This window comes from Trichogramma pretiosum, unplaced genomic scaffold (genome assembly GCF_000599845.2).
Source record: "Trichogramma pretiosum strain Unisexual culture from Peru unplaced genomic scaffold, Tpre_2.0 scaffold1, whole genome shotgun sequence".
In the NCBI taxonomy this organism is placed as follows: domain Eukaryota; kingdom Metazoa; phylum Arthropoda; class Insecta; order Hymenoptera; family Trichogrammatidae; genus Trichogramma; species Trichogramma pretiosum.
Window position 1 is genome coordinate 5,997,697 of NW_019641703.1, and position 27,495 is coordinate 6,025,191.

Consider the following 27,495-nt stretch of genomic DNA (forward strand, 5'->3'; position numbering starts at 1 on the left):
TTTTTATATAGATTATCATTTTTTTGGCCGATCCGTGGGATTTTGTTAGTGATAAAACGTTACCTCTGCTCTTGCGTACGATGCGCCTCGATGCCTGAGGCTTGAAGTCGACGCCAGCACCTGTGACCGGATTGCGCGACAGGTTGATCGATCCAGCTCCTGCGCGCGCGCAGGTCGTTGATTTTTAGTTTTTGTTAATTTTTTTTTTTTTCATTCGCAAAGTGTTAAGTTGTTTTTGGACAGAGATACACAGAGAGGTACACAGAGAGACAGACAGAGACATTATATAAAGCAGCGTGCGACGATGCGTGCAAACGGGGGGAAGAAAATTCAAACACAGCCACCGCAAAGAGAGGAGCAGCGCAGCCACCATGAGTGATTTTTTTTTAGTTTCCATTGAGCCATATAGAAAAAAATAAAAATACCAAAACATAACATCTATGGTTAAGACATTGTATATTAAATGGTTAAAAAGATGATGTTAAATAATTAAATGAAAATTGATAATTGATCGTGATAACTAACTATACCGGAGTATCGGATTCGCATGAAAAAGCTCGTGTAAGAAAAAAAAAAGTAAAAAGTCGACTTTTAGAAATCAACCGAAATAAAAATCACAATGACAAGCGGCGCGTCATAGATTTCGCATTTAACTCGGTCACCTGTTATGGTACATATATGTATGTACGAGCAATTTCTAATTTGTGAAAACATGTAATACTCAAATATCATGGCGCGTAACAAGCCGCGCGCGCTTCATATACGTCCTCCATATACATCCAAAGAAACGGACTCTCGTTTGTCATATGCCGTATAAATATCTAACTGCAACGCGCGCCTCTCTCCACGGCCAATTATGATCGTTTTCGTATTTCGTTACGCTCGAGCATGAAGCGTGTTTATACATGTATATATACGTACGTTATTAAATGCACACTCAAGAAATGGACTCTAATGATAGGATAACGCACGCGCGGCGAGCAGCGGTGGCTTATTAAACTTTCGCGAATTAATGCGCCGAGTAATTTTCCTTGCACGCTCAATTTTTTAAAGCATTTAATTGTATTTCGCGACGTTGTAGCATTGTGTGTGTGTGTGTGTGCGCGCGCGTTTATAATACACGAGAACCGAGCACAAAAATGAGTAACGGAGGATGCATAAAAATTGACGTCGCGGTTTTCAATGCGCTTCGCGGGTGAAACGGATAGACAACGCTACTCGTGCATCATGCGATGAATTCGATACATATATATATAAAGATCCGAGAGCGAGTTGAATCGTAAATATACACTATTTACCGGTGCTCGCGCGCGCCCGTGTATAACACATACATTCAATGGTGAATTGATAAAGCGANGGCTGCAACGACGGCGACGTTGTTGTCGGTGGTGGCGGTGGCGTTGCTCGATTTGTTAGCATTGTTAGCGTTATTACCATTAGTAGTGATCGAACGAGTGTTATTAGTCAGGTCGTCGCTACTACTCAACGTAATGTTGCTTCTCAAGTGATTTTTCGAGTTTGGGGTCGGGGCGTCGGGAGGGCCGAACAGACGTTTGTACGAGTCATTACCGGGCTTGCTGCGCGGTGTCTCGGGTGCGCTGCCGTTCGAGGACGGCGTCGAGGCGGCCGTGTTGTTGGACGAGGAGTCGGTGACGCTGGAGCCGTTGCTGCTGCCGAAGAAGGCCGACGACAGGGTCGACTGGTTCTGCTTGACGCGGCGCGGGCTCGTCGACTCGCTGGCCCCGAAGATGTCGCTGCTACCACCGCCTGGCGGTTTCAGTACCCTGCGAAAAAGGAGCGGTTGTTCGTTAGTTAGAGTTACACACGGGAGTATATGAAGAGAAAAAGAAACGTAAAGGGGGAAAAAGTGCCTCGATTGCGAAACAACAGTCAACCCTGTATACACGTACTGTACGTGCATAAATATTTAAAGCGAGATTCGAACGAGATGGTGTGCATGGCATTTAAACATATATCGAGGGGTGGCTCTCGTTCGTGCGTATGCTTATAACATATTCACAATGCGGACGGAGAGAGAGAGAGAAAAAGGGACGGCAGGGGGCAATTCTGTATACGCTCGTACGCACGCACTCACACGCACATATATATAGAAAAACTTTTCTTCTCCTCGAAGCCTTCCAATTACGCGAAAGGCACGACGACTACGACGCGTGTGCAGGCGCGGAATATATATACACACATCCCGACTTGGCGCGTGCCGCTGCCGCATCTATATATGTTCATTAACGCTCGTTAACCATTTCAATTAGCAAACGAGACTAAGTCACTCTATCGTCTCTCTCTCTCGTTCGTTTGTCGAGCGCGAATAGCGCATAAATACGGAAAATCCACTACTACTACTACTACTTGGCAAAGAAGACGATGATGAAGAAATTGATCAAAGTGCCAACGCGATCGTGCCGGCACTCGATTCGCGCGAACACGCGGCAACGAACCAACGACTTTATATACATGCATTATGTTTAAGTATTGATGACAAATCGTTAATTGTGTCCATACCGCTGACCCAGATAATAATTGCACGGTAGTAGCAGCAGTAGACAACGCCGTCAAGACGTACCATACGGTATACGAAGGAGGAAGATACGTATATGGTAATAATTGCGCGCTTATGTAGGCCAATAGTGTATTGCCGATCCTCGTACGTACACGATAGATACGCGCGCATTATAACAAGGAATGCAATTAAGCAGGGACTGATAAGCGAAGAAGTCGGGCTCGTCCCTTGTTTCTTTTTTCCTTCTCGTCTCGTCTCCTCGCTCTCTTGTATGTATACTTCTTTTGCGCGACGACGACGAGCGCATGTTCGAGAGTCATTGTTGTTCGCGCGCTCGGTGCAATTTAAATCGTTATCAAGTCTCTGCGGCGCGGATGTGTAACGCGTGTTGTTGTATAAATGTACCGATGCACCGCAGCAGCAGCAGCGACGTTGCGAGAAGCTTTCCGTGTCCGTCCGGTCTCGCTACGAGAGTTAAAATATATATATAATTTATAATATATATATATCTTTGTACACCCGCGTGCGTGCTCGTGCGTTCGCGTGTATGCGTGTGTGCAAGGAAGGATGTGGGCGGCACGATATACATCGGCAACAGCGAAAAAAAAAAAAGACCAGAGACGATAAGTCGCGCGCGGCGCGTCGTGTATAATAGTGGTGCACGTATGCAAGGCCAATTTCGAATGAGAAAATGTATACAATGTGTATCGTATACATTTTTGTCAATCGGGGATTATCCAAGTATGCGCGAGTCGAAAAATATAATCCCATTTTTTTCTCTCTCCTTCTGCTTCTTCTTTATTGCTCCGATTGTACTTTCATGTGGGCACGGTACTTGATTTCGCGTGTATGCACTTCTCCTTTTTCTTCCTCTTTTTTTTCGTTCTTTTCTAACGTGATACGCGTCTCGCGTATTTATAATAAAGTCCGAAGCGCAGCAGCAGCAGCAGCGAGCGCATTAGTTTTAAACGGGACAAAAAAGAGAAAACTAGCTCTTGCCCTTTTTGCGCCGAACGCTCGAGCACAAACACACAAGCATACGCGCACACCTCCTATACATCGCGCGCGAGAACGGAGAAAAAGCTCTTTCGAGAGATAGCTGTAATCCCAGAGGGATACACTTTGTATATATTTATATACGAACGCACTGGAGTTTGCCGATGTCATGCATGCCAGAGGGCTGATTCAAGTAAGCCAGATAGATACGCAACATCCAGAGAGAAAGAAAGAAAGAGATCTCTTTTATTGATTTAGAATTTGAAAAGCGTATCAATGTCATCTCGATTATTGCACCTCTCGCTCGCGTACTCGTTGTTTTTCCTTCTTGCTTTTTTGTTCTGTATACGTGTACTCGTTTCTCCAGGCCGTCCAAGCGCTAAAAAGCTCGCGGCTTATCCTCGCTGATCCTATTCATCCTCGCAACGATCCTAGCTAACGCGTGCGAAGAAAGAGCAGGGTCGGCGGCGAATTTGCTCCTTTTCTTTTTATATTTGCCGATTAAAAATTGAATTATATATGTGCCCCTGGCTTTCTCTCGCGTGCGCACTCGCGCACAATGCACACAATCAGCAAACGAAACGAAATAAAATGAAACATCGCGTGTTCGCGGTATCTCTCCCTCTTTTTTTTTTACTGGGCAACAAAAAGGATCGCAGTACAGACAACGGTGTAGGCCATCAATCCGCGCAGGGCCACCGAAAGAATGCGAATTTTGTCATTCTCTCTCTTTCTCTCGCGTGTCGCCGAGATATCATTATACATCCGCCACGTGTGTGTGCATGCAGGTACGTAGTATAACACAACGCGCAAGGAAACGAGGTCGTAACGATGGCAGCGGGATGGCAGTCGTTTTCATTCTTCCTCTTTCCTCGAAGAATATCGATTAAACATCGAGCAAAGAAAGAGAGAGAGACGGGCCGGAGATCGTCGTTTCTCCGCCGCAAAGCATATAAGTGCGAGCGCGTGTCAACGGCTATTGCATGCCGTGTCGTGCGTATCGCACAAATGAAATTAGGCTAATGCTTCGCTCGCGAGCCGCGCGCAAGTTTCAAATCGCACACAGAACACGAGGATTCACGAGAGATAGATATGATTGCCAGGACGAGTAACAAGAGTAATGCATTAGCTCGATGAGCTTTCCAATATATTACGTCTATCTGTATATAATGTATAGGATACAAGAAGCACCGTATTTATATACATACAACGTACATTTATTAGGACAACGAGCGCCTCGGTGCCGCAGTCCGCGAGTTTTTGTATCTTTCTCTCTTGAGGTTTTGTGTCTGTACTGTGTGTGTGCTCTGCGCCGCGTTTAGCAAATTACCTCCTCGTGCGTGAAAAGGCGCGCGCGCGTTGTTACGTGCGCGCACGATATTACGGACCGCGCGGGTTTTTCCAAGGATAACGACTTTCGACGATTATCAATCATATTTTCCAGGTGTGTGAGAGAGAGAGAGAGAGGCAGAAAGACACACACACGCGCGCGACTCGACAACTCGTTACATCCGAAAAATGACAAAGTTACGTACACGCAGGGCATTGCCACACCCGCGCGATGCACCCACGTACATATATATCGCGTACGAAAAAGCACAAGCATACACACGAACCTCGCGTATATAAATCGCACGCATGAAAAATCCTCGTGCATAATGTAAAAGCAATTAGCCCACGCCTATATGTGCGTAAAGCCGAGCGCATTCTGTGCTGGGCTTCTTCCGCATTTGTTGCACCAGCAGCAGCGGCAGCAAACACTTGATGCATATATGCCGTGTGCACTGCGCTGCCTCCTCGTTGCCATATCAGCAGCAGCAGCCGAGCCGGTGGAAAACAAAACGGTATCCTCGCATGCAGAGAGAGAGAGAGAGAGAGAGAGAACGACGAGAAGCGTCGATGGGTTTTTCGTGCGCAAAACACCGTGCCTCGTTATGAGTTTCAAAGATTTTACTCGATTATCATTATTATTACTATCATTATTATCATATAGGTATAGGTCGTCGTACCGGCAGGAATGCTCTCCTCTCCTATACATACATTACGCGTGTAACGACGACGATATACGTATATAAAGAGCTAAAAAGCTGCCGAGCGAGCGTTGGTTGCACATTTAATTTTGCTTTTCCGCGTTTAGTGGAGAACCGTGTAAATATGATAGATACAAAGTCTAAGTCAATGGGCCTCTACTGAGCAAAGGCAAGAGAAAAAAAAAGTTGTTTTTTTTATAAACAGAGTGCCACATGCAGCGTTTTACAGAAAATTTTTACATCGATAAATATTTAACGCTCGTTATAACGTTGCAAGTGAAAATTTTCAATAAACGCGTAAGCGCATATTCATGAGCGCTGTGTGTACGGTAGTTCTCTCTCGTTATAGAACTACACTCCGCACGTATCTACATACATATATAGGCGTGTGTGTAGTTTGCAGCTTCACGGCCGCGGGTCGCGCTCGAATAACGCCCGTGAGTATCGCTTACGGGAAAAAAATCGGCATCGAACCGTGCCGATGCCGATATTCAATATATTAAGAACGCACTCGTGTACACGCGCGCGCGCCTAGCCAGAATTTATTGACGCAATTCGTGTCTATATGCATATACACGATATCGTACGCGAGTCGCGGGATCCGCGAAAAGCCATATACCGCACATGATATTTGGATCGAGCCTTATAGCGCGATTAAGCACGAATAAATATGCTAACGAAGTCGCGCGGGGATCGGATCGGGCGCTTTAGCTCAATCGTCGTTGAATTAATAATTTTCAAGTGCAAGGTGAATATACGTATACATACGTAAAGCTCATCAGAGAGATATTAGAGTTCGGGCCAAGCCGTATGCACAAGATGAATATTTGCCGAGGCGTCGTATAGACACGTACGGATCAATGTAATAATATCTAATATGACTTTCGCTACACACGTACGTAAGTATCGCTATACACAACACGCTGTACGTTCTCGAGATGTGTCCCATTAAATTGGCTTCGGCTTGTCTATCCTCTTGCGCACGCGTACGTGTAATAAGTGTGCGTGCGCTTGGCCGGCCAGCGATTAGCCTAATTTCCCTTCGCAAAGACATAAATATATTCCTGCTTTAAACGAGGCTGAAACGCACCTCTCGCTGTATATGAGCTCGTAATAATCGCAAAAAAGCGTTTAATAAATTCACGTGAAAGTTATACATATTATGTGCAGTGCAGTGCAATGCGTGTACGTGTTCGCGTGCTGCCGCTGCACTTCGCCCGCGTGTACTCAATATTTAGATGCAACATGCGCGCGCTCACAATTGCGCCGCGGCGATCGTTAATTATTCGAATTACGTTTGGAACATTAACGTCAATCCGAATGTATATTATACTAACTAGACTTGATTGCTAGATAAAAAAAGCTTTTGACGCACAGACACTGACACATACTGTGCTGGATGCTGCTACTTGCGATAAAGCCCCCTGCGGTCTCATCCGATGAGATGGAAGCAAACATTTTGGCCAAGTATTGGATTTAATTAAGTTTTATGATAGATAAGCTATGTCTAGATAAATCCAATTCGAGAATCGGACTCTACTCGAAAACAGCAGCAGCAGCAGCAGCCGCCGGCCGAGCATGTGCAATATGTGCTATACATATCGTGAGAAATACAATGAAGCTCTCGCTCGCTGCCAGAGACAGAAAGAAAGAAAGAGGAGTCGTCGTCGTAAAAAGTTTACAACAAATCGCTGGGAGTGACTTTCGCATACGAGAGATGCGAGAATAGATAAAAACTTATATAGGTGCGCGCGACTGCGAGCGAGCAAGAGCTCTAGCGCGCGCGCCGGGCAGAGCAAAGAAAATGCAATAAATAAAAGATGAGCGAAAATCGATACCAGTTTAACCGTCGAAAAGTACGAGAAAAAAAAATTATCCGAACGCGCAAGCACCACCGACGACGACGACGACGACGACGAAATGCGCCATTGGACTTGGCTCGGCAAAGCAATTAAAAAGGAGAAAAGCATCTCATCTATATATCTCTCATTCGTGGACGGACGAGGTATGTTCACTCCCTCTCTCTCTCTCTCTGCCTCTCGCGCGCGCAGAGCTCTTGAAGTACGTATATGTGCCTCAACGCGCGAGTACAAAAGAAAGCTTGGCCGAGCCTCGGCCTCTACCGCGCGCTGCTGCTCCTCGCCAGGCCTAGCAGAGTAGGTGTGATAATGCAAAAAAATAAACTTGTAAGTCGTTACTCTCCATATTGTGGCCGCCAAGCTGCAGCAGCTAGTAGCCAAGTAAAGGATCGGCGGCAGCAACATGGCTAGCCTTTTATACAGTCATGATTTATCTAATTGGTGAGAGTTGCGCGAGTGCAATTTTCATTGCGATATATATATGTGTGTGCACCGAACAGCTGGAAAAAAGTGTCGAGATTAAAGGCCGCGCTTTTTTTGTATACTCCTCCCTCTGCCGTATAAATATCATTATATATACGGAAAGAAAAGCTCCATCGAACGAATGAATCACAATATCACTTTCCAGTCTGAGCGATTCTCTCGGCTCGTAGGTATATGAACATATCATGTTCCGGCCGGGGGCAATAACGATAACGGGCGCGAAGGAATTCGCGAAACTATTCGCGTGAACTTGCACGATTATAGCACGCCGGTGTAAACATACCAAATAGACACCGGCGGCGGTCGGGAAGTTTGTGCAGCGCCGCGCCAAGTCGTTTACCTCGACGAACGATTAATTGGGTGCCGTTCGTTGAACCGCTACTGCTACTATTACGATTCCCTCGTGCATATGTATGTACGATACCGCGAACAACACTTGCAGTCTATGCAGACGGTGCCTCTTCTTTTGCGCTTACGTATATTCGTATACCTATGTGTATGTACAGCTGCTGCTTGGACGCCAATCCGTGATCTGGTCCCAGAGACGAGGAGGAGAAGGAGGACGAGGAGGGGAAAAAAGCTCTCTCGCGCGCGCACGGCAGACGTTATATATACATACATACACAACTGCACGCGGAAGAGAGAGAAGAATGGAAAAGAGGTCGAAGATCGATGATGAGCGCGGGCTAGGCGTCGATTTCCGCGTGTGTGCAAAGTCCAAACAGACAAACACGACGGTCGCGGGTGAAAAGGCAGCTGCAAGTACATAAAGCTCCTCGCGCGTTGTGTCTATAACGTTATATATATGTATTATAGGTTTATAAACGAGAACGCGATTGTGTGTATATATATATACGCGCGCGCACGCGTGGACGCGTATGTAATTTACGAGGAAATGAAGTAAAGCCTTTGTGCGTTATACATATGGGTGCATATATAAATGGACAGCAAACGCATACACACGAACTTACGCCGCGCGTAAGGTTTAAAAGATGATTTATGTACGCGCGCGTGCATGTACGTATAGATGTATACGGGAAGGAGTCTTTGATCAAGTGCACGTAATACGAACGTATGAACTGCGGCCAGTGCCTAGAGAAAGAGAGAGAGAGGGAGAGAGAGATAGAGAGAGTATGTTTACGCGTTGGCTCGACGAGAAGAAAGAGATATTGAAACGCGGTCTTTTCGATCGATATGTATTTTCAAAGGCCTTCTTTTTTTTGTTCAGCGTGAAGATGATGATCATTGCAACAAATAATAATGTATTACATAAGGAATGAAGGAAAAAATTGACGCAACTCCGTCAGTTAATGATAACATTTTTTTTTATACATTTTATAAATTTTATAAATTTTATACAATTTATACATTTTATGCAATTAGATTAAAAGATAAACTTCTTAGAGTTCAGTCAGAGTCATCAAAAAATTCTTCATACTGTAGCCTTTTCTTAGGCCGCGTGGATCTTCTAACGCCAACTTGTTCATCGACCCTCTCCGTCGCCTTTCTTTTCGAATGGCTTTTATACCTTGTATCGGCGTCAATGATCGGGATTTCAGCAACCAAGCAAATATTGCGCAAATCTCGGTTTGACAGCATCTGTATGATGATATCACAGCAGAGAATCGGCAGCCGATTGTGTATCAGCAGCATGAACGATTCCAGTGTCCATTCTCGGAAAAATTTATTCGTCGCTATTTCGCACAGATACAAGCTGCAAGCCTCCCTGACCGGACTTCGCAGATCCCAAAAGTTTTCATCCAACTCCAGCTTCGTGTAATCCGCGTACGTGAGACATTCGGCCGCCTGCTTAGTTGGCAATTGAGTCAAATCGTAGAGCGACAGAGCCGGCACCCCCGGCACCCCCGGCTTCACTATTATCTCCTTTGCATTGCTTACGAACATGTCCTGGTTGTCGTACCAAGATTGTTCGGTGATCTCCATCTTCTCGCACAATCCGTACTTATCGAACATGGCCATCACCATCAAGGCTTCGCTTCGCTGCAACTGGAAACGTTTCTTCTCGAGACTATGAATCACAGCCACCATGCCGGCCGCTACCCTTATTTTTAAACTGTGACTGTAGCTCGTTATCTGTTTGAACGAACCAGCGACCGAGACGAAGCTAGCTTCGGTGGGAAAAACGAAGTTGGACAGATCGGCGCCGTGTTCCAAAAGCACATCGACTGTTTTCGGCAGAAGGTTCAACACTGCCAGTTCCAGTGGTGTACGACCCTTCTTGTCACGGGCTTTGATCAGTATCTCTCGTTGCTCTTCCTCGCAGATATCCAACAGCATCTTCGCCAATTCCTCACCGTTGTTTTTCTCGCAAATGACGTGCAACGGAGTCGATCCGTCCTTGTTGCCTAGTTTCGTATCAGCGCCTCGCCTCAGCAGTATTTGAATCGGTCTCTTGTTGCAGCTGTGCAAAGCCAAGTGCAACGGCGTCCGACCTTGTTTGTCCTGAGCATTAAGGTCCAATGTAAACTGTTCTTCGTAGCATATATCAAAAAATTCATCTACAAAGTCGTCGTTGTAATTATTCTGACAAATCAAATGCAGGGCTGTTTTTCCTTGCCCATTGGCCGTATTTGGATCGGCTCTATTTCTCAGCAGATATGCGGCCAGAGTACTGTGCTTGTAAGATAGGGCCAAGTGCAGGGCTGTCCATCCATCTGGCCCAGTTGCATCAACCCGCACTTCCTGCCCAATTTCTTTGCAGAGATCAAAAATTTGCCTTAACAATTCAACACGTATGCCTTTGCGGCACATGTAATGCAGAACATTCCATCCGTCTTCATCGCAAAAATTTACATCAGCCCCATGTCTCAGCAGCGATTCCGTCTTGATTGGGCATTCTTGAAGCAGCAGAGTTATCTTTAACGGTGTCCAGTTCAAGTTGTTTACAACATTAAGATCGAACTTCTTCATATTGTCGCAGATCTCCCTCCACCATCTCTCAATTACTTCGTATCTCCACAAGCAAATAATGTGAATCGGAGTCGATCCAGTGTCGTTACGTAGGTTCGCATTCGCGCCTCGCCTCAGCAACAATTCAAAAACCTCCCACCGTCCATACATGCAAGCCAGGTGCAGCGGCGTATCTTGTGTTCTTTTCCAGCGAACATTGGGATCTTGACCGGAGTTGAGAAACCTCTCGACAACTTCCTTAATACCATACATGGACGCCACATGAAAGTGGGACGGTCCATTTGCATCGGTGTAATTTACATGAAACTTGTCATAAACTTTAAAAAGCTTAACAACGATCGAAATGCTTTCATCGGTCAAACCTGTGTTGTAGTTCCCATTGGCCATTTGTATTGCGGTAGTACGCTTACGTATTGGCTTACCCCTTTTATCAACGGCGGGCTCGTCTTTGTAGCCAGTTCTGATCACAAAATCAAGAAATTGTTCGCCCAATCGGTTATTCTCGTCTTGGCTATGTCCGTGAGTTATTGCTTCCTTGAGAAGCCAATCAATTTCATTGGGCTCGAAAATTTCTCGGAGATTCACACCTGATCCATCCTCATTTTCGATTGCGGGTCGAATTTTCTGAAGAAACTTCCGTCGCTGTGTTTCGTTCTTGAAATTAATGTTTTTCTTTGAGTCACTTAATATTTTCGATATTCTGCCCATCTTTTGTATTGGCGTATTCTGACACACACACACACACACACCGCAAAGTATCAAAAAGCGTATTCACTCGATTAAATTATTAATTATCACTTAATCACACTGTAGCTATCGTAGCTAGGTTATATTAACAAGCGTGGTCTGAACTACACGTTCAAATAGTTAATTTTTTTCATTAAACATGTTCACTTTATTTAGTTACTCTCGCGGCTCGCTATCGCTAATACACACGCTCGCTACACACGTTGACTATTAGACAGTCAAAGTTATTCTGGTTCTATAGACGATCAGTACGTTGCCGGCACACACACGCAGCTCCGGTCTCCGCTCATTGGAGGAACACACGGCAGCTGCCGCGACATAAGGCCGCGCGCACACACACACACACACACACGCGCGGAGACACGCATGTCTGCCGAGCTCGAGTCGTCGCTACGACGTCACGACTATGCGTCGATGAGACGCACGCACATACACACACATAAACACGCATCTGCGTCTGTGGTCGCCACAGAGGATTTAAACAAAATAGTAACTTTCAAACGCGCTTCACTTTCAGGTTCATTATTTTAAGAGAGGATTATTCTACGCTTCTATTCTCATCTTTGATTAAGCGCATGTACTTTGTAGCTGATCAGTTGATTTCGCCAGCACACACATTCGGGCTGGGTAATCGACAGATGCTCTCTTAAAAACCGAATGAAAAACTTTCTAATTGAATCGATCTTTCAAGATGGAATTTCCCAAAACATTTTCCGCTTACATGTGGTAAAAAAAGTATACGGTCATATCTTGTTACCTATTTGATTAAATTTAACAGTCTGATTTACATTAGAACGCGCAGTGTACATACACAGCAGCGGCCGCGTTAGAAGAAATGAGAAAGATGATACGTGCACGCTAGTGCATCTGCGCGTATTAATACACGTTGTAATGTATATACAATGCACGCGTAGCACACGACGCGCTGCATACAATACATACACTATCGCAGAATAAGTCAAAGGTGTGCGTATCTCTTCTTACCGGCTGCGAGGAGACTTAAATTGCGCAATACCTCTGCGTATGTTACGTATGTATATTATTGTGTGCATAATTTGCAACAAACTGATAATGTTCTATATACGCACACGATTAATCGTTCGAAACGAGGCGAGGCGCGGGGGCAACGCCGCACGAGCTTCGAGAGAATATAATGGGGCCTAACTGTAAGTAGGATCGGTCGACGAAAAAAATAGAAGTAAGAGATGGAATTGGTGTCTATAGAACACGATACGATTGTACATATACCAGCTCGGGAAAGAAACCTTCTTTGCCACGAGCATACGGACGCAATGCGTGTTGTATATGTATGCGTCGGGGGTCATCATCCCATATTATGCACGCGCGTAATGCAAAACGAAGATACAGTACGATACTGTGTGGTCGTGTCTCGTCGCAGTCGTGTGCCATTCCACCCTCTCGCGCGCTCGTACTCTATACACGAGTAACACACATATAATGATATAATATATACTACATTCGCGAGGCATAACCTGCAGCAGCAGCAGCAGCAGTTTCTTTCTCGGGGCTTCCACGAGAAGAGAGAGAGAGAGGAAGCCTTCATCGTGCTCACGGTCTATACTCGTGAGCGGCTGACTAGACAACTTACAGCGTTACAGGCTTTCACTTACAGCTGTTCGGGTCACACACACCCGCACACACACACACACACACACACACACACGCGCGCATGCACACGTTCATTAGCCACGTAGGAATTAAATATTCACGGATGAACGTATATATTTCGGCCCGAGTCATGCTGCATTATGTATAGAGCTGGGTGCGTGCACGAAAGAGATAGAGAAAACCTTGAATGTATACGGAGGTGGTGTAATATATATAGTAAGGCTATGCGAGTACCCGAGTTTTCAAGTTTTTCTTGACTCGCCGAATTCGAGTCGAGTCAGGAAAATTCGAATGCTCGAGTTTTTTCGGGTACTCGAATTTCTTTGATCAATCGAGTTTTTTGAGTACTCACAATATATTTAAGTTTTCAGTAAATAAATGATGAATTAACCGTCTTTAGGCCCCTCCTTTTGTGTGTACGTGCTTATCAGTGTGATGAAGTGCGGTACTATTAGTCCAGGCCCCAGTTTCGCAATGGTCAAAAAAATTTTTTTAGTCGAATTTCTTACATATTCCCATGAAAAATTTCCGCTGAATCCGAATTTGCATGTTGCCAGGCCCAAAAACGTGCCCAAAATTGTTTAAACGAATGTTTTTAAACAAATGGTCAAAATTCATGTTTTTTGACCTGGCAATACATTTTCTAAGTCAATTGAACCATTTTAAAGAGAAAAGGTCTCTTGACATTTTTCTCTAAAGTTGATAGTTTTCGAGTTATTCAATATTTTATGTTGCAAAAAACTCAAAAATGGCCAAATTTGGCATTAAAAAAATTTGTGAAAAATTTAAAATTTTGATGTTGCCATAGTGTTTTCTTACACTTTAAACATCCCTTTATAAAGCGTTTTAGACTATAAGATTGGTGAAAACCTGTTTGTTATAAACTTTTAATCAGCGAGTTTAACGGTATGGCCAGCTATACGCATTGCCAGTCGGTGCTCCCACAACTCGCTCTTGTCGCGTGCGATGTACAATTCACATTACTAATCTTTGACAACTGGTAAGTGTTTTGTAATTCTTAGTTAACATTGAACTTATTATTTATTTAAATAATATTGCTGAAAGTTGTACTAACATATTAAAGTACATTTTTTTTTTTTTTACATGAGCGAAGTTTTCTGCCACACGCGTATCGACGTGCAAAAATTGGCTGCGACTCGTTACACCGGTCGGCGTTTGTTTTTATCTCTAGAAAACTAGGCATCGTAGCGTCGTCTTCGAGCGCGTCGTATCCATGCATTCTTTGTGGCGAAAATCATAAATCCATGCAGGATTTATGCTTTCAGCTTATTATATGTACTATTTAAATAACTAATAAGTTTATTGTTAACTAAGAATTACAAAACACTTACTAGTTGTCAAAGATTAGTAGTGTGAATTGTACATCGCGCGTGACAAGAGCTAGTTGCGGGAGCGCCGACTGGCAATGCGTATAGCCGGCCATACCGTAAAACTCGCTGATTAAAAGTTTATAACAAACAGGCTTTCAACAATCTTATCGTCTAAAACGCTTCGGGACTTTATAAAAGAACGTTTGAAGTGTAAGAAAACACTATGGCAACATCAAAATTTTACATTTTTCACAAATTTTTTTTAATGTCAAATTTGGCCATTTTCGAGTTTTTTGCAACATAAAATGTTGAATAACTCGAAAACTATCAACTTTAAAGAAAAATGTCTAGAGACCTTTTCTCTTTAAAATGGTCCAATTGACTTAAAAAATATATTGCCAGGTCAAAAAACATGAATTTTGACCATTTGTTTAAAAACATTTGTTTAAACAATTTTAGGCACGTTTTTGGGCCTGGCAACATGCAAATTCGGATTCAGCGGGAAATTTTACATAGGAATTTGAAAAAAATTCGACTTAAAAAAATTTTTTTGACCATTGCGAAGCTGGGGCCTGGACTATTTAAGTTTTAAGTAAATAAATGACAAATTAACCGTCTTTAGACCCCTCCTTTTGTGTGTACGTGCTTATAAGTGTGATGAAGTGCGGTACTATTAAATTATTTTCTTCTTCCAATCCAATTCGCTGCAAGTATCACGCTTATAAGCATGAACACACAAAGAGAGGTGGTCTAGAGACTATTAATTTATCATTTATTCACTAAAAACTTAAATATATTGCGAGTACTCGAAAAAACTCGATTGATCAAAGAAATTCGAGTACCCGAAAAAAAATCGAGTACTCGACTCGAACTCGAGGAAAAAATTCGAACTCGACTAGTCGAGTTTTTTCGAGTACTCGCACAGCCCTAATATATAGAGGCAGTTTTCGATCGTTTTTAGAGCTTTTAATCATTCATTATATACATACGCACACGATTCAGTGTCCACGGGGGCAGTTTCGTACGTATTGATTTTTCCATGTTGTGCGTGTGTGCGATACGTGGCCTGCCTTTCATACTACCACAACCGTATATATTGGAGAGAGAGAAAGAACGATTTCGTAGAAAAAGAGCGCTTTTCTCTCTCTCTCTCTCTCTCTCTCTCTCTCTCTCTCTCTCTCTCTCTCTCTCTCTCCTTCGCTCCCGCAAGTACATTTACGCCATAGCTCGGAGCCATACTTTTACGATCGACTGAGCGAATTTGCATTAGTTAAAAAAGAAAAAAGGTAATAATGATAAAACTAATCGAATGCGATGGGCGGTGGGTTTATATATTATACGAGAGGAGCAGCAGCCGCACACAGCCTGTCGAATCCAATCGCGAAAATTAAGCGAGCGCGCGTAATTTTTGAACCCTTCGTGTGCGCGAAATATACATGCGGCTCTTCGCTTCTTCTCTCTACCCCTCGAATTAATCGAATTATATGTGTGTGTGTGTGCGTGTTGGCGTACAACAGCCAACAGGGCGCAGCCGCAAAAGTGTACGACGCGTGCGGAGAGTCTCGAGGTATATAGCGAAAGAAGTTACGAATTCGAGCTCGATCGATTTCGTGCATAATAATCGCTGCGGAATATCTTTGGAATTCAACGCACTCGTATCCTATACCTAGAAGCCGCGCATTGATAAATAAATACAATCGATCTTTTTCGAAAGGGAAAACGAACGAAGCTAGGATAAGAAAACAAAAGCGCATATTTTTATATCGTACGGGTGCTGGGTAATAATAAATACGTTACGATCGCGCTAGTCCCGTATACGTGCGTACACGTTGATCACGAATACCTTTCGATCAGCCAATCCGTCACGAGGCGCAGCAGCAGCAGCAACAGCAGAGACTATTACAATCTCGTATATAACTTGTGCGCGTGCATTATTACGAGACGTCGGGTGCATAACCAAAGTTAGCGGCATATTATAATATCTCCACCCATCCTTTGTCTTATTATCTCTCTCTCTCTTTCGACTGCTACATTATAACAGTCGTTTGTGTGTGTGTGTTTGTGCGTTGTCTCGCAGATATATTTATTGAGCTTTCAATTCTGGACACGTTGATATAGGTACATACTATCACTACTTGCTATTCGTAACTAAATACCAATATAGAGGTCGATTTATAGATATTTTTGCATACCGATATACGGGCGCATGCCTATAATAACGAGATCTCTGTATACTCTATATGAACGATATATATATGCAGCTCGCAAACGGATGTGTGCATACGCGCGCGACGACGGCGCGCGAGGCGTAATGAGCTTTGACGAATGGACTAATGCGAAACAAATGCGAGCTGCCGCTGCCGCTGCTGCTGCTGCTCTCGCGAGTTCGACCCGTTATGATTCTCTCCGGCGCGAGATTTTCTCTTTCATCATCATCTATCATCGATAATTTTTGCAGCGCGAGATGCAAAGAGCTGTGAGTTATAAACTCTGTTGTTTTTTTTTCTCTTTCTTTTTCGAAACTCATTTATGCATGAATCCTCTCTCTCTCTCTCTCTGGAGTTTCTAATGGCTGTAACAGCGAGCGATCGACACACGAGCGAAAAGTTCGACGATGTACGCGCCGATGATCTATAACGAATCATCGTTCAACATTATATCCGCTCGAGACGTGAAAATCAAATATCGCGTCCATCATCGTCAAATGTATATAAAGGATCAGTCTCGAGCAGTTCGAGAGAGGTACATACACACCGTTATAACGCGGATCGGCTGCGAAAAATAAAAGCACCGAGAGCAGCCGCGCCAGCCGAGTGAGCGAGAGAGAGAGAGAGATGCACAATAAGTAGCCGAATGAGAGTCACGCTTTCTAAGTAAGGTAGCAGGTGAAGCTTTTTTCTTTCTTTCTTTTTTTTTAAACTTTTGAAAGATACCAAAGCAGGATGTAAGGTACGATGGCGAAGAGGAAGGAAGAAAGGGTTATACGTATGTGTGTACGTATAGGATGTAGTTGTAGTCGCTCTTGTTCTTGTTGCTGTTGCGGTTGTTACTGTCGCGGTAGGAGGTATAATGATGATGCGGGATTCGATATATATCGGACGCGATTTGACAGGTAACGCGCGCGCGCGTTCATATTATATACGGACGTGCATAGGACACGATGATCGACGATTGAAATGTAAATTTTTTGATATTTCAAGCGCGCTTTACGAGCGCCTCGCAGATTTCTCGCATGCGTCTCGTTAAATTAATTCACAGCTTTATCATCGTACTCATCGTTGTTGTTGTTGTTGCTGTTGCTGCCTGTGCACCGCATGTGGCACGGCATGTAAAACACACATATTTACGTACCTGCAACAAAAAAAGAGAAATTTTCTGCATAAGTCGATTGTTAAAGCTCGCTAATGAAATGATAATGTTATAAGTAAGTGATATGTAAACAAGCATTCCTCAAAAAGTATATACCGCGCGCGAGCGCGCACACATTGTATGATAAGTGAATTTCAATATACACAAACAAACGTCGCGACGCGTGGATATTAGAAAATTTGCATCTACGGAGTCCATCATCCGAGCAGCGTCGTACGGGGCGTCGCGCATAATGCGCACCGTATAGTCTGCAAAAATGCCAGAGCTCGAAACGCGCAGCGTGCCACATTAATGTTGCAGCGTCATTTCGACGCGCGCGCGCCGGGGATACATTAGAAATTTTCAAGCTCGAAACAGGATATAAACTCGACATCGAAAACGGTGTGATTTAACACTTTTTTTTTCCTCTCCTCGATCGCTTTTCGAGTGTAAAAGAGAGAGAGAGAGATCGTGCGTATACTCTCGTCGAGTAATCAGATCAGCTCGTATATACGAACACGCATTAATAGAGATACACACGTTTATACGCGTACGATATTAAAGGTGTGCGTCGCGAGTAATGCGGCTTTTAATATTTTATGATTTTTTACCCGCGCGCGCGAGCGCATATAATGCACGCACGACACTGCACGCGCGCGAGCGGACGGTGAAAGCTCTCTCTTTTAGCTAAACGCCACGCCGCGGCCATTAATTAATATAAACCGTTTCTAAAAAGCCACCTGTATCATTACTCACTCGGCAGCAGCGAGCGAGGTGGTGAAAATTTATGCTTCTAAATTGTGCATGTGTGCAGTTTATGTACACGGTGAAATTTGAGAGCTTTTTTTTGCCCTTCCCTGTCTGTGTCTGTCAGTCAGTTAGAGACGCTGTCGCGCGTGTTGCGGGATTTTCACACGTTACGAAACGTGTTCAGAATTTTCCAATATCGCCGTACTACGAGTTGGACAAAATGTTTCACGCGCGCACGCGGTTAATTATGAGATCTCGCGTGCGCTCGGCCACGCGGACGCGCCCTGCTGTAGCATGTACACGTGACACGCTGCACGCTGAAGAGATCTTTCGTCGAGAGAAGCGTGCAATCAAAATAACACTCGAAATTTCACTCGACCCAATTTTCCAGCGCACACGTCGCAACGTCATTTTTTTCTCTTTCTCTTCCTCGTCCCAGCCCCGAAAAAAGTGAAAATGGACCAACCGAGTTCTCCACCTGCACAGCCGTGTACAATCAAAAGCTTTTATATAAGAATAGCTCTTTGCGAATCTCTGCGAGCTTGCTCTGTACAGCGTAGATATGCACGTAAGGAAAATCGCAGCGTGCGCTAATTGACAGGGAGCAATTTTATCTCTCTCTCTCTCGCGTACACAGAGAAAAATATAAGTCTCTGGTGTGTGTGTGCATAGTTCTAGATCTTTTGCTGCTAGGCTCGCCATGTGCAGCCGCGAGAGAAAGAAAGAGAGAGAGAGAGAGACAGGTGCAAAAGCGCGCACGAGCCTAGTTGTTGTCTGAGTGTGTATGTATGTATGCAGAGTATAAGATCGTTACTCGATGATAGTTACGGACCTTCCTCTTGTGTGTACACACTGTATACTACGCTGCACCGCCTGGCTATTATAGATACGTGTGTGTGTGTATATTTGATTGTTTTACTCTCATTTTTTTGAACTACTTGATCATCTTGCAAGCGCGGACGCGAACGAGATCGTAATAAAATTTCGTATATATGCGCATAAAACTGCGCGGGTAATTGCCGTATCCGCTTTTGGCCTTTTATAACGCACACACAGACATAAAATATCCCATATATATATACGCGTGCGCGCGACCGCACATATCATATCTATCTCGGTTAAAACGAGGAGAAAAAGCCTCTGGAATCAGGAGAGAAAGAGAGAGAGAACGAGAGAGACTCTATCATACACACATCGATGCGTGGATACGCGAGTCGAGATGAGCTGAAGAAGAAGAAGAAGCTCGTTACATGCACCGATATGGTGTGAGTGGCTGCTGCTGCATGCGATGCTTGTTGCGATCTGTATATGTATAGGGACTATACGCGAGCGCGTTAGGAAATGAAGAGATTGACGCGTCGCAGCGCAATACAAGCAAGCAAGCAAGCGGAGGAGCCTATTATAAAAGTAAGTAAACCGGTTGATTGTGTACAGCAGTGCGGCTCGAGCGAGTATCATATCCCGAGACTATACTACTACTGCTACTACCACCACTGGCAGTATCGAACGGGATTTTTCTCTTTATTCGCGCTGGGCGCTCGCGATCGCTTTAATTGTTTAAAAATCCGCACCGATGATGACCGTCCATATACGATATATACCGATCTCCGCGTACACATACAGCACGTAGACACACACAGCACTGCTGCTGCTGCTGCTGCTGCTGATGCCGTGTAAAAGACTTTAATTTCTTCTTTTAAACCACAGCGAGTCGCGCGCGAGTGTATCTGTGTGTGTTTGTGCGCGACGCGATGATGATGAAATTCCGGAAATCGATCTAGAACGAGTGCGTGTGAGCATGTGCACGCGCGCGTGAACGATCGCGAGAGAGCTTATACCTATATGATACGAAACCGATCGTTTAAGTACATATAATTGAAGCGCGTGTTTGTCCGTATACACGTGAAACGCATACACACACAGAGCTACAGCACACACTGCACGCTCGAATCGAGATTTCGAGTTTATGGAGCTCGACTCGCGCGATATATATATAAATCGTATGTAAGGCAAATTGCTCGCAAGGCGTAGAAACAGAGAGAAAGATGAATAGAAAATATTATTATGCACAATAGGTCAAGCCTGTATGAATTTTTCACTCGGCAGCGAAGATTTGCGTTTCAGCGTGATTGGATTCGCATGAGCTGCAGCAAAACAATTACTTATATGTATAACATCCGTCGCGCGCGCAGGCAGGCGTTTTCTTCTCTCTGAATGTTTTACGACTACTCGTGCATGTGCAGCAGCAGCAGTCTCGGACCTGCTGCAGCACAGCTCACGAATCGTCTCTCTCTCTCTCGGATAGTCGTAATTTCACCCACCAACAACAGCACACAACGCGGCGGCAGCGAGAGAGAGAGCAAGCGACTTATTAAAGCTCCGCGCAATTGCTGTGTTTATTATATCGCACAGCAGCAGCAGCGGCAGCAGCAGTAAGCTTATTGTTGATGATCTCTCTCGCGCTCGGCTCGCTCGCGTCTGCGGTTCTGTACTGATGCTATATATACTATATACATACAGAGATTACAGCGCGAGCCAATTGGCTATAGATTTTTGCGCTCTCGTTACTCATTGCTCGGCTGCTCACCCGGGCTAATTAATGTAACTCCCCCCGCTCGTAATATAAGCGACTGTATATAATGCAGGCTTAAAGTTCAAGCGTTTTATTTTATTATAATAATACGTATATGATAATTGAAAGAGGAGAGAGAACGAGCCGCGCGAGATGATGAACGACGACTCGGCTGCAGAGAGAGAGAGAATATAAATTTGTCGTGAAAAACGTAAAACGTATTTCTCGTAATATATTTGTACAACCTGTCTAGCGCTGCTGCTGCTGCTGCTGCACATATGCATATACAAAGGCAACGGCTGCAGCAGCTAGTACTCGAGGCGTTGACCGGACAAGTACTGGCGTAACTTATACACATACACAATATACGTGTGTGTGTGTGTGTAAGCTCGTGCGCGCATCGCGTGCAGACTTTATCGAACAGCGCCCGGTTTTCTGAAGCTCATATACTACTACTACTAAGCTCGGGCGGGCGAGTCTTTGCCTCATAACACAAAGCTAGGCTATATGAGCGAGCGAGAGAGAGAGAGAGAAAAAAAAGTGCATAGTTCGGGCAAATTTGCCTTTGATCGTTATGTGCATATACACACCGGCAGAAGAGAGGCACACATAAAAGTGCTGCGAGCCCCGCGTGTAATGGAACGCGGAAGAAGCTCACGCGCGCGCGAGCAAAAGTTTGTTGACTTATGCCATTTTTTTTTCTCTCTCCGCTGTTATATGGAGAAGTTGTGTCGAAGAAAAAATGAGTACTAGATACCCGCGAGTTTTTGATGGAAAAATTTTCTTGAAGTTAAATAAGGCAAGAAGGAAAAGAGGATCAGGAGGAGAAACGTTTTCAAGGTTGTTGTTGTGTGCGTATATATTCAGTGTGCAAAGTCGCACGAGCCGAAAATGCTCCTACTAGCTACACGATAGAGAATACATTTGCATGCCTTAAAATGGACCCGCACACCTACATCATCGAGTCGGCTCCTGTGCATACACTACACACACAGCAGCTATACGTCAAAAGTACTTAGTCCGATAACGCGTGACACGTACAGTGTTCAAGAGTAGAGAGGAGGCACTATTGCAAGCCCCGGCAACGTCGATTAGAATTTCGAATCGCGCGTATACATCTCCTCGATTATTTTCCGAATAAGGGTTTCTTCGTCGTCGTCCCCCTTTTCACCTTCCGGCTCTACGCACACGAGAGCAGTAGCTCCTCTTCGTCTTCTTCTTCTTCTTCGCACGCACACATGTGTACATTCGTAAAACTGCCGCGGGAAATCGCCGCCGTCGTCGACAACGGTGTCAATAATTTATGCTAACTAAATGCGCGAATCTACTTTTTTTTTGTTGCGCTTCGTGTGTGCGCCGAGTTTGTTGTCTTTCTCTCGGCTCTCTCGGGCTCTCTCGATGTGTATATATAACACACACACAGACACACAACCGACTTGACGAGTTAATGACGAATACGAGGAGCAATTTGCTATCCTTTGTAGATATATACGACGACGACGACGCCTTGCGAGAGATGCCTCTCTCTCTCTCTCTCTCTCTGGCTCGTAATCATTCAATTATTTATACACGCGAGACGAGAAAAACTAGTAATAATACCCGAAGCGGGCAAAAGAGATTTCCAACCGCCGCCGACGCCGCCACCGAGTGAAACCACCCACGCCGAGTTTTATAAGATTATGCGCGAGAGCGCCATTATTATTTCGTATAATGCGGCGGTGGCGCGGCTACTACCGATCTCGACTCGACTTGTCGTTTGTTGTGTTCGTACATGCGTGTACATACATTTTCTAACGATTGCAAAAAATTACACGTATACCTGTGCGTGTTGTTTCTCTCTTTCTCTCTCTTTCTATCTATCTGTTTGTACATACACAAACCTCTTCCGCGAGGCGAATGGTGTGTGCACACACTGCTGCTGCTGCTGCTGCTGCTGCAGCCTAGCGACAAATCAAAACCGGTAATAATCACGATTTAAAGCTTAACGTGTTAGTAGGTTATAGCAGGCATACGAGACGAGCGCGCGCCGCGGCGTTTCTCTTTTCTTTGCCTATTCTGTGTGCAGCAGCAGCAGCACTCCCGCTTCGATGCGCGAGCGTGTGCATTTATTTAGCAGGTTTTCGTGTTTAAGAGATAACGATTTTTCCTTCTTCTTCTTTTTTTTTCAACTAGGCTCCCTCGAACGCGCGGCAAGTGCATTTCATAGATTTTAATCAACCTGCTCGGCGGCAGCGGTGCGGCGGTAATGGCGACGATGATGATGCTGTAAGTGCTTGACACACACGGAAAGAGAGAGAGAAAGAAGGAGAGAGAGAGAGAGAGATAGGATTGACTTGTCGTGTAATCTATATTTATCTTGCTTGAATAAACACGAGTGCGAGGAGAAATTGTTTCCAACAATAGAAGGTGACGATAGATTTTTACACCGGCTATTTCTGTGGTCGATTATCGCTTATTTGTCAACGCGACGACGATAAAGAACGTCTGTATAGATGTGAGCGCGCGCGTGTGCGTGCATTATACGCGTGCATACATTTCATTATATCTATATTAGTTTTCTTTTAAAAAGCGGCGTAAACTATTTAACCAGAATCAAGATAAATTTTATACTCGGCGCTCCTTTCTATATGCGAGCGAAGTTTCTTCGACTAATTTTCATGCTCAAGTTTTTTCGAGAGGATCGATATGAAGAGTTTTTTCCCCTGGCCTGGCGCCTCCTAATTATTAATCTTTATTTATTTATTTATTTATTTTTGCTCCAAAACGATCGAGTCGAACGTGTATCTACGTGATGATCTACATGCACACACGAGTTTTACGTGGTCAAGTACACAGGCGCGTCCCATTTATTCATCGTGGCAGGAAAATTTCAAACGTTTTCTCGGCTACGTGTACGTATATAATCGTAAAACTACGAGATCCGTAAATTCCTTCGACTCTTTTTTTTTTGGCTTCTCGTAATAAAATATCTCGAAAACCCCATCGATTTTACAGCCTAATCGTCGTCGTATATAAACTGCACGTACATATATACGGTATAATTCGTTAATTTTGTAAAGCTTAAGCCGTACTACTATACGCACGCGTGTTTTACACGCGAAAGCTCGTTGCGGAGTCTTTCTTTTATAATATGCACTGCAGCACAGCATACAGACGCCTTGGTATGTGTTATATGCGCCATTAAGCCATAAAGTTGTCAATGATTCGCAGATAAGATGTGCATCGTTATTAAACCTTATACTCGATGTAAACGCGTGTACGTACGAAATGAAACGTGTGAAAATCTCCTTGGATATATACGAACGAATTAACTTTCGCTTCGCGTGCGCGCGGCAGAAAACGCACAAATGAAGTTGTCAAAGCTCAATTTTAGGATGTAATGTGGCGACGCGTCGACCGCGATAGTATTTGGTTTTGATGGGCGGATTTACATTTCCATATAATTTTTTTTTCTCGTCGTTTTGTAATATCTCGCAGAAAACTAGTTCCGGTGCGTTCACGTGCCGAATTTCGCGTTGAACATTAATTTATGCTCAAAAAAACATCGTTTAATTCTTTTTTAAAATCAAAACATCATCATTCCTATAAATAAGCATTATTAGTAACGACGTGTCGTAATACACAGCTCACACATCGATCTCGAGACCGAATCGCGCGACAAATTTCCAACTGTAAAAATGCGCCTGCATTAGCCTGGATTCGTATCATTATTATAACGTGCATTTTCACGCGCTGCGGTACAATGCAGCAACACAGCAGCTCCAAGGAGCAGAATCGATATTCTCTCGGAACGCATGCTGCAGCAGCAGCAGCAACAGCGATATATATACACAGCACGACGACGCGGCAGCAGCACACGTGCATAATATCGTTTCGCGGCGCGCGCGAGCTTTTTTGCTCCATCTCTCTGTGTCTCTACTTACAGCTGCAGCAGGTCGACCTGCCGCGGAGAGACACACACGAGAGCGGGGCGCCCGAGGCCAAAACCTCCCCCCGAAACTAGGAACGAATGGACCGACCCTTTACTTGGCGTTTCGGAAAAAATAAACTCTTAATCTTCGTACACAGGGTGGAAATTTTTGTTGAAAAAAAACACCAACCTTTTCTTTCCGTAGCCGACGTTGTCGAGTTCAACGTGTCTGTACGCAGCATAAGTTGCCATGATGAATTATTATATCTTCCTTTCCGTTCGTATGCGATTTGACAAAAAATCTAAAGGGTGCAAAAGAAAATTTGCAGCCTCGACACCTTTTCAGACGGGTGACAGAGTATAAGAGAGAGAGCAAGAGGAAAAAGCAAGCGAGCGCGCGAGCTTTTGAAAATTCACAATTTCACAGAGACCGATCAGCTGTTGTAGCGGAACTGCACACTATATATATAATATATATAAACACTGTGGAGCAAAAGGTATACGATATGTACGCGCGCGCGTTGTGTATACGAGAGACCGGACGGATACGGACTGACGGGTTGAGCGCCGAGGCCTACCCATTATAACGCGCGCCGCTATATTCGCGCTACGACACGACGTTTCCCCCCCTGCAGAGCGAGAGAGCGAGCGCCTGCGCCGCCACCACCGCTAGCTGCCGCTGCTGCCGTCGATTCGCGCTGTTGCTGCAGCAGCGGAGCTTCATCCTCTTCCTCCCTCTCTACTCGCTGCTGCTAAAACTACTATATACTGCTCCTAGAGAGAGAGAGAGAACTGCATTATTGTAGTGCAACGGCGCGCTGCCAAAGTGCAGCAGCAGTGGCTTCGAAAATTCGGCCGAGGTGGGAGCAGCCAAATGGATATTACATTTTTTTTTGTTTCGTTTAATTGAAAAGAAAAAAAAAATGATTACATTCGGTAATGCAAGGTTCGAGACTTGATATACTTTTTTCGCTGTGTGTATCGTCAAGTGCCGATGAATAAAAAAACAACAACAAAATTATAGATAAATCAAATCCCGAAATAAACGAACGATTTCGTATCTTACGATGAATTTTTGCGGCGCAGCTAATCTTCAATTAGGCTACTTTATCGCGGGCGTATACGAAGAAACTCGATTCGTGAGACAACGTCTCGATGTAACGATTCGATGAAGTCTGTATCATAATGCACAATAAAGCAAATAAGAGACAAATAATCGATTTAAAGGTTCTCGAAACGAGAGAAAGTGCTGAAAAAGTCGCTCTGTTCATACATATCGATTGCTTTTGCAGCGCGCAGGCACGAGAGCTTGAAATATATGAAAGCGGCTAATTTTCTAATAATCGCGTTCGCTTTCAGCGATCGGAAAATGAAGGAGATCGTATTGTATAGCCATGCCCATGTCGAGAGAGGAGCGTCGTAAAGCACCTGGCGCTGCTGCGCGCAAGTCCAATTACGATCGCAAAATTCTTCCAATTTATGCGTGTACGTACACGTATATTGTGTACTACTGCGTGATCGCCGCGGGTCTCTCTCTCTTTCTCTCGTGCGCACTTGCTCGCTCTACTCCATTTGAGAGAAAAAAAAGCTCGCGCGCGCGCGTTTATATACGTGCGATAGTGAAAAGACCACGCACGCAGAAAAATCACTGCTACCGCTGCTGCCACTGCTGATTCGAGTAAAATTTATATACACTCATAAAAAAGTATGTTAAATTCAAATAAATGTATTTGTTTGAAATCCATTTATTGAATTTAAAGAAATATTTTCTCATATCAAGTCTGAGTTATTAGTAACAAACATATATTTATTAGAATTTTTTTGTATGAGATGGAAAAAATATTTTAAACAATTCATTATTTGACACAAATATTTCTTTATTAGTTTTAAACAAATATATAATTAATTGGATAACAAACCATTTATTTGAAATCAATAAATGACATCAAAGAAATATTTGTTAAAATAAAGTATTTAATTAGTTTGTAAAAAAGAAGTATTCTATGTTTAATTTAAATAAATATATTTGTTTCAAATAAGATATAAATTGATCAATACTACCAAATATTTTAGTTGAAAATAATAAATCATTTGTTCAAATTAAGTATCTTACGTATCAAAAAATATTTGATGAAACTAATTGAATTTACCATGTTTAATTTTTGATGGGTTAAGGTCTGTGGCATATTAAAGTTATCGCGTACTTAGAATAACGTCCGAGCTCGATATTGCTTAACCGACACTGTAAATGTGACATGCTGTACACATAAACACGAGTACAGGCCGTCGGCCGGCTGTTGTGATCCACACTGTGAATATGAGTGAATCTGTAGCATTTGAGTGGCTAGCTGCTCACCGCATGTAGCTTGCTATGTGAGTTTGTGTTTGGGT

General features: G+C 44.0%; 1 protein-coding gene across 3 annotated transcripts in view; it reads right to left on the reverse strand.

The window, feature by feature from the left end:
• Positions 1–27,495, reverse strand: part of LOC106654051 (microtubule-associated protein Jupiter) — a 96,472-nt gene that overhangs the window by 2,343 nt on the left and 66,634 nt on the right. For 2 of the 3 annotated variants that reach the window (XM_023462911.1, XM_023462912.1), the window contains exon 2: positions 1,570–1,784. In XM_023462911.1, coding sequence (XP_023318679.1) covers positions 1,570–1,784 — 215 coding nt within the window. Of the gene's footprint in view, positions 1–1,569; positions 1,785–25,294; positions 25,642–27,495 lie in introns of those variants that run through there. The other variant, XM_023462910.1, reaches the window with a different exon arrangement.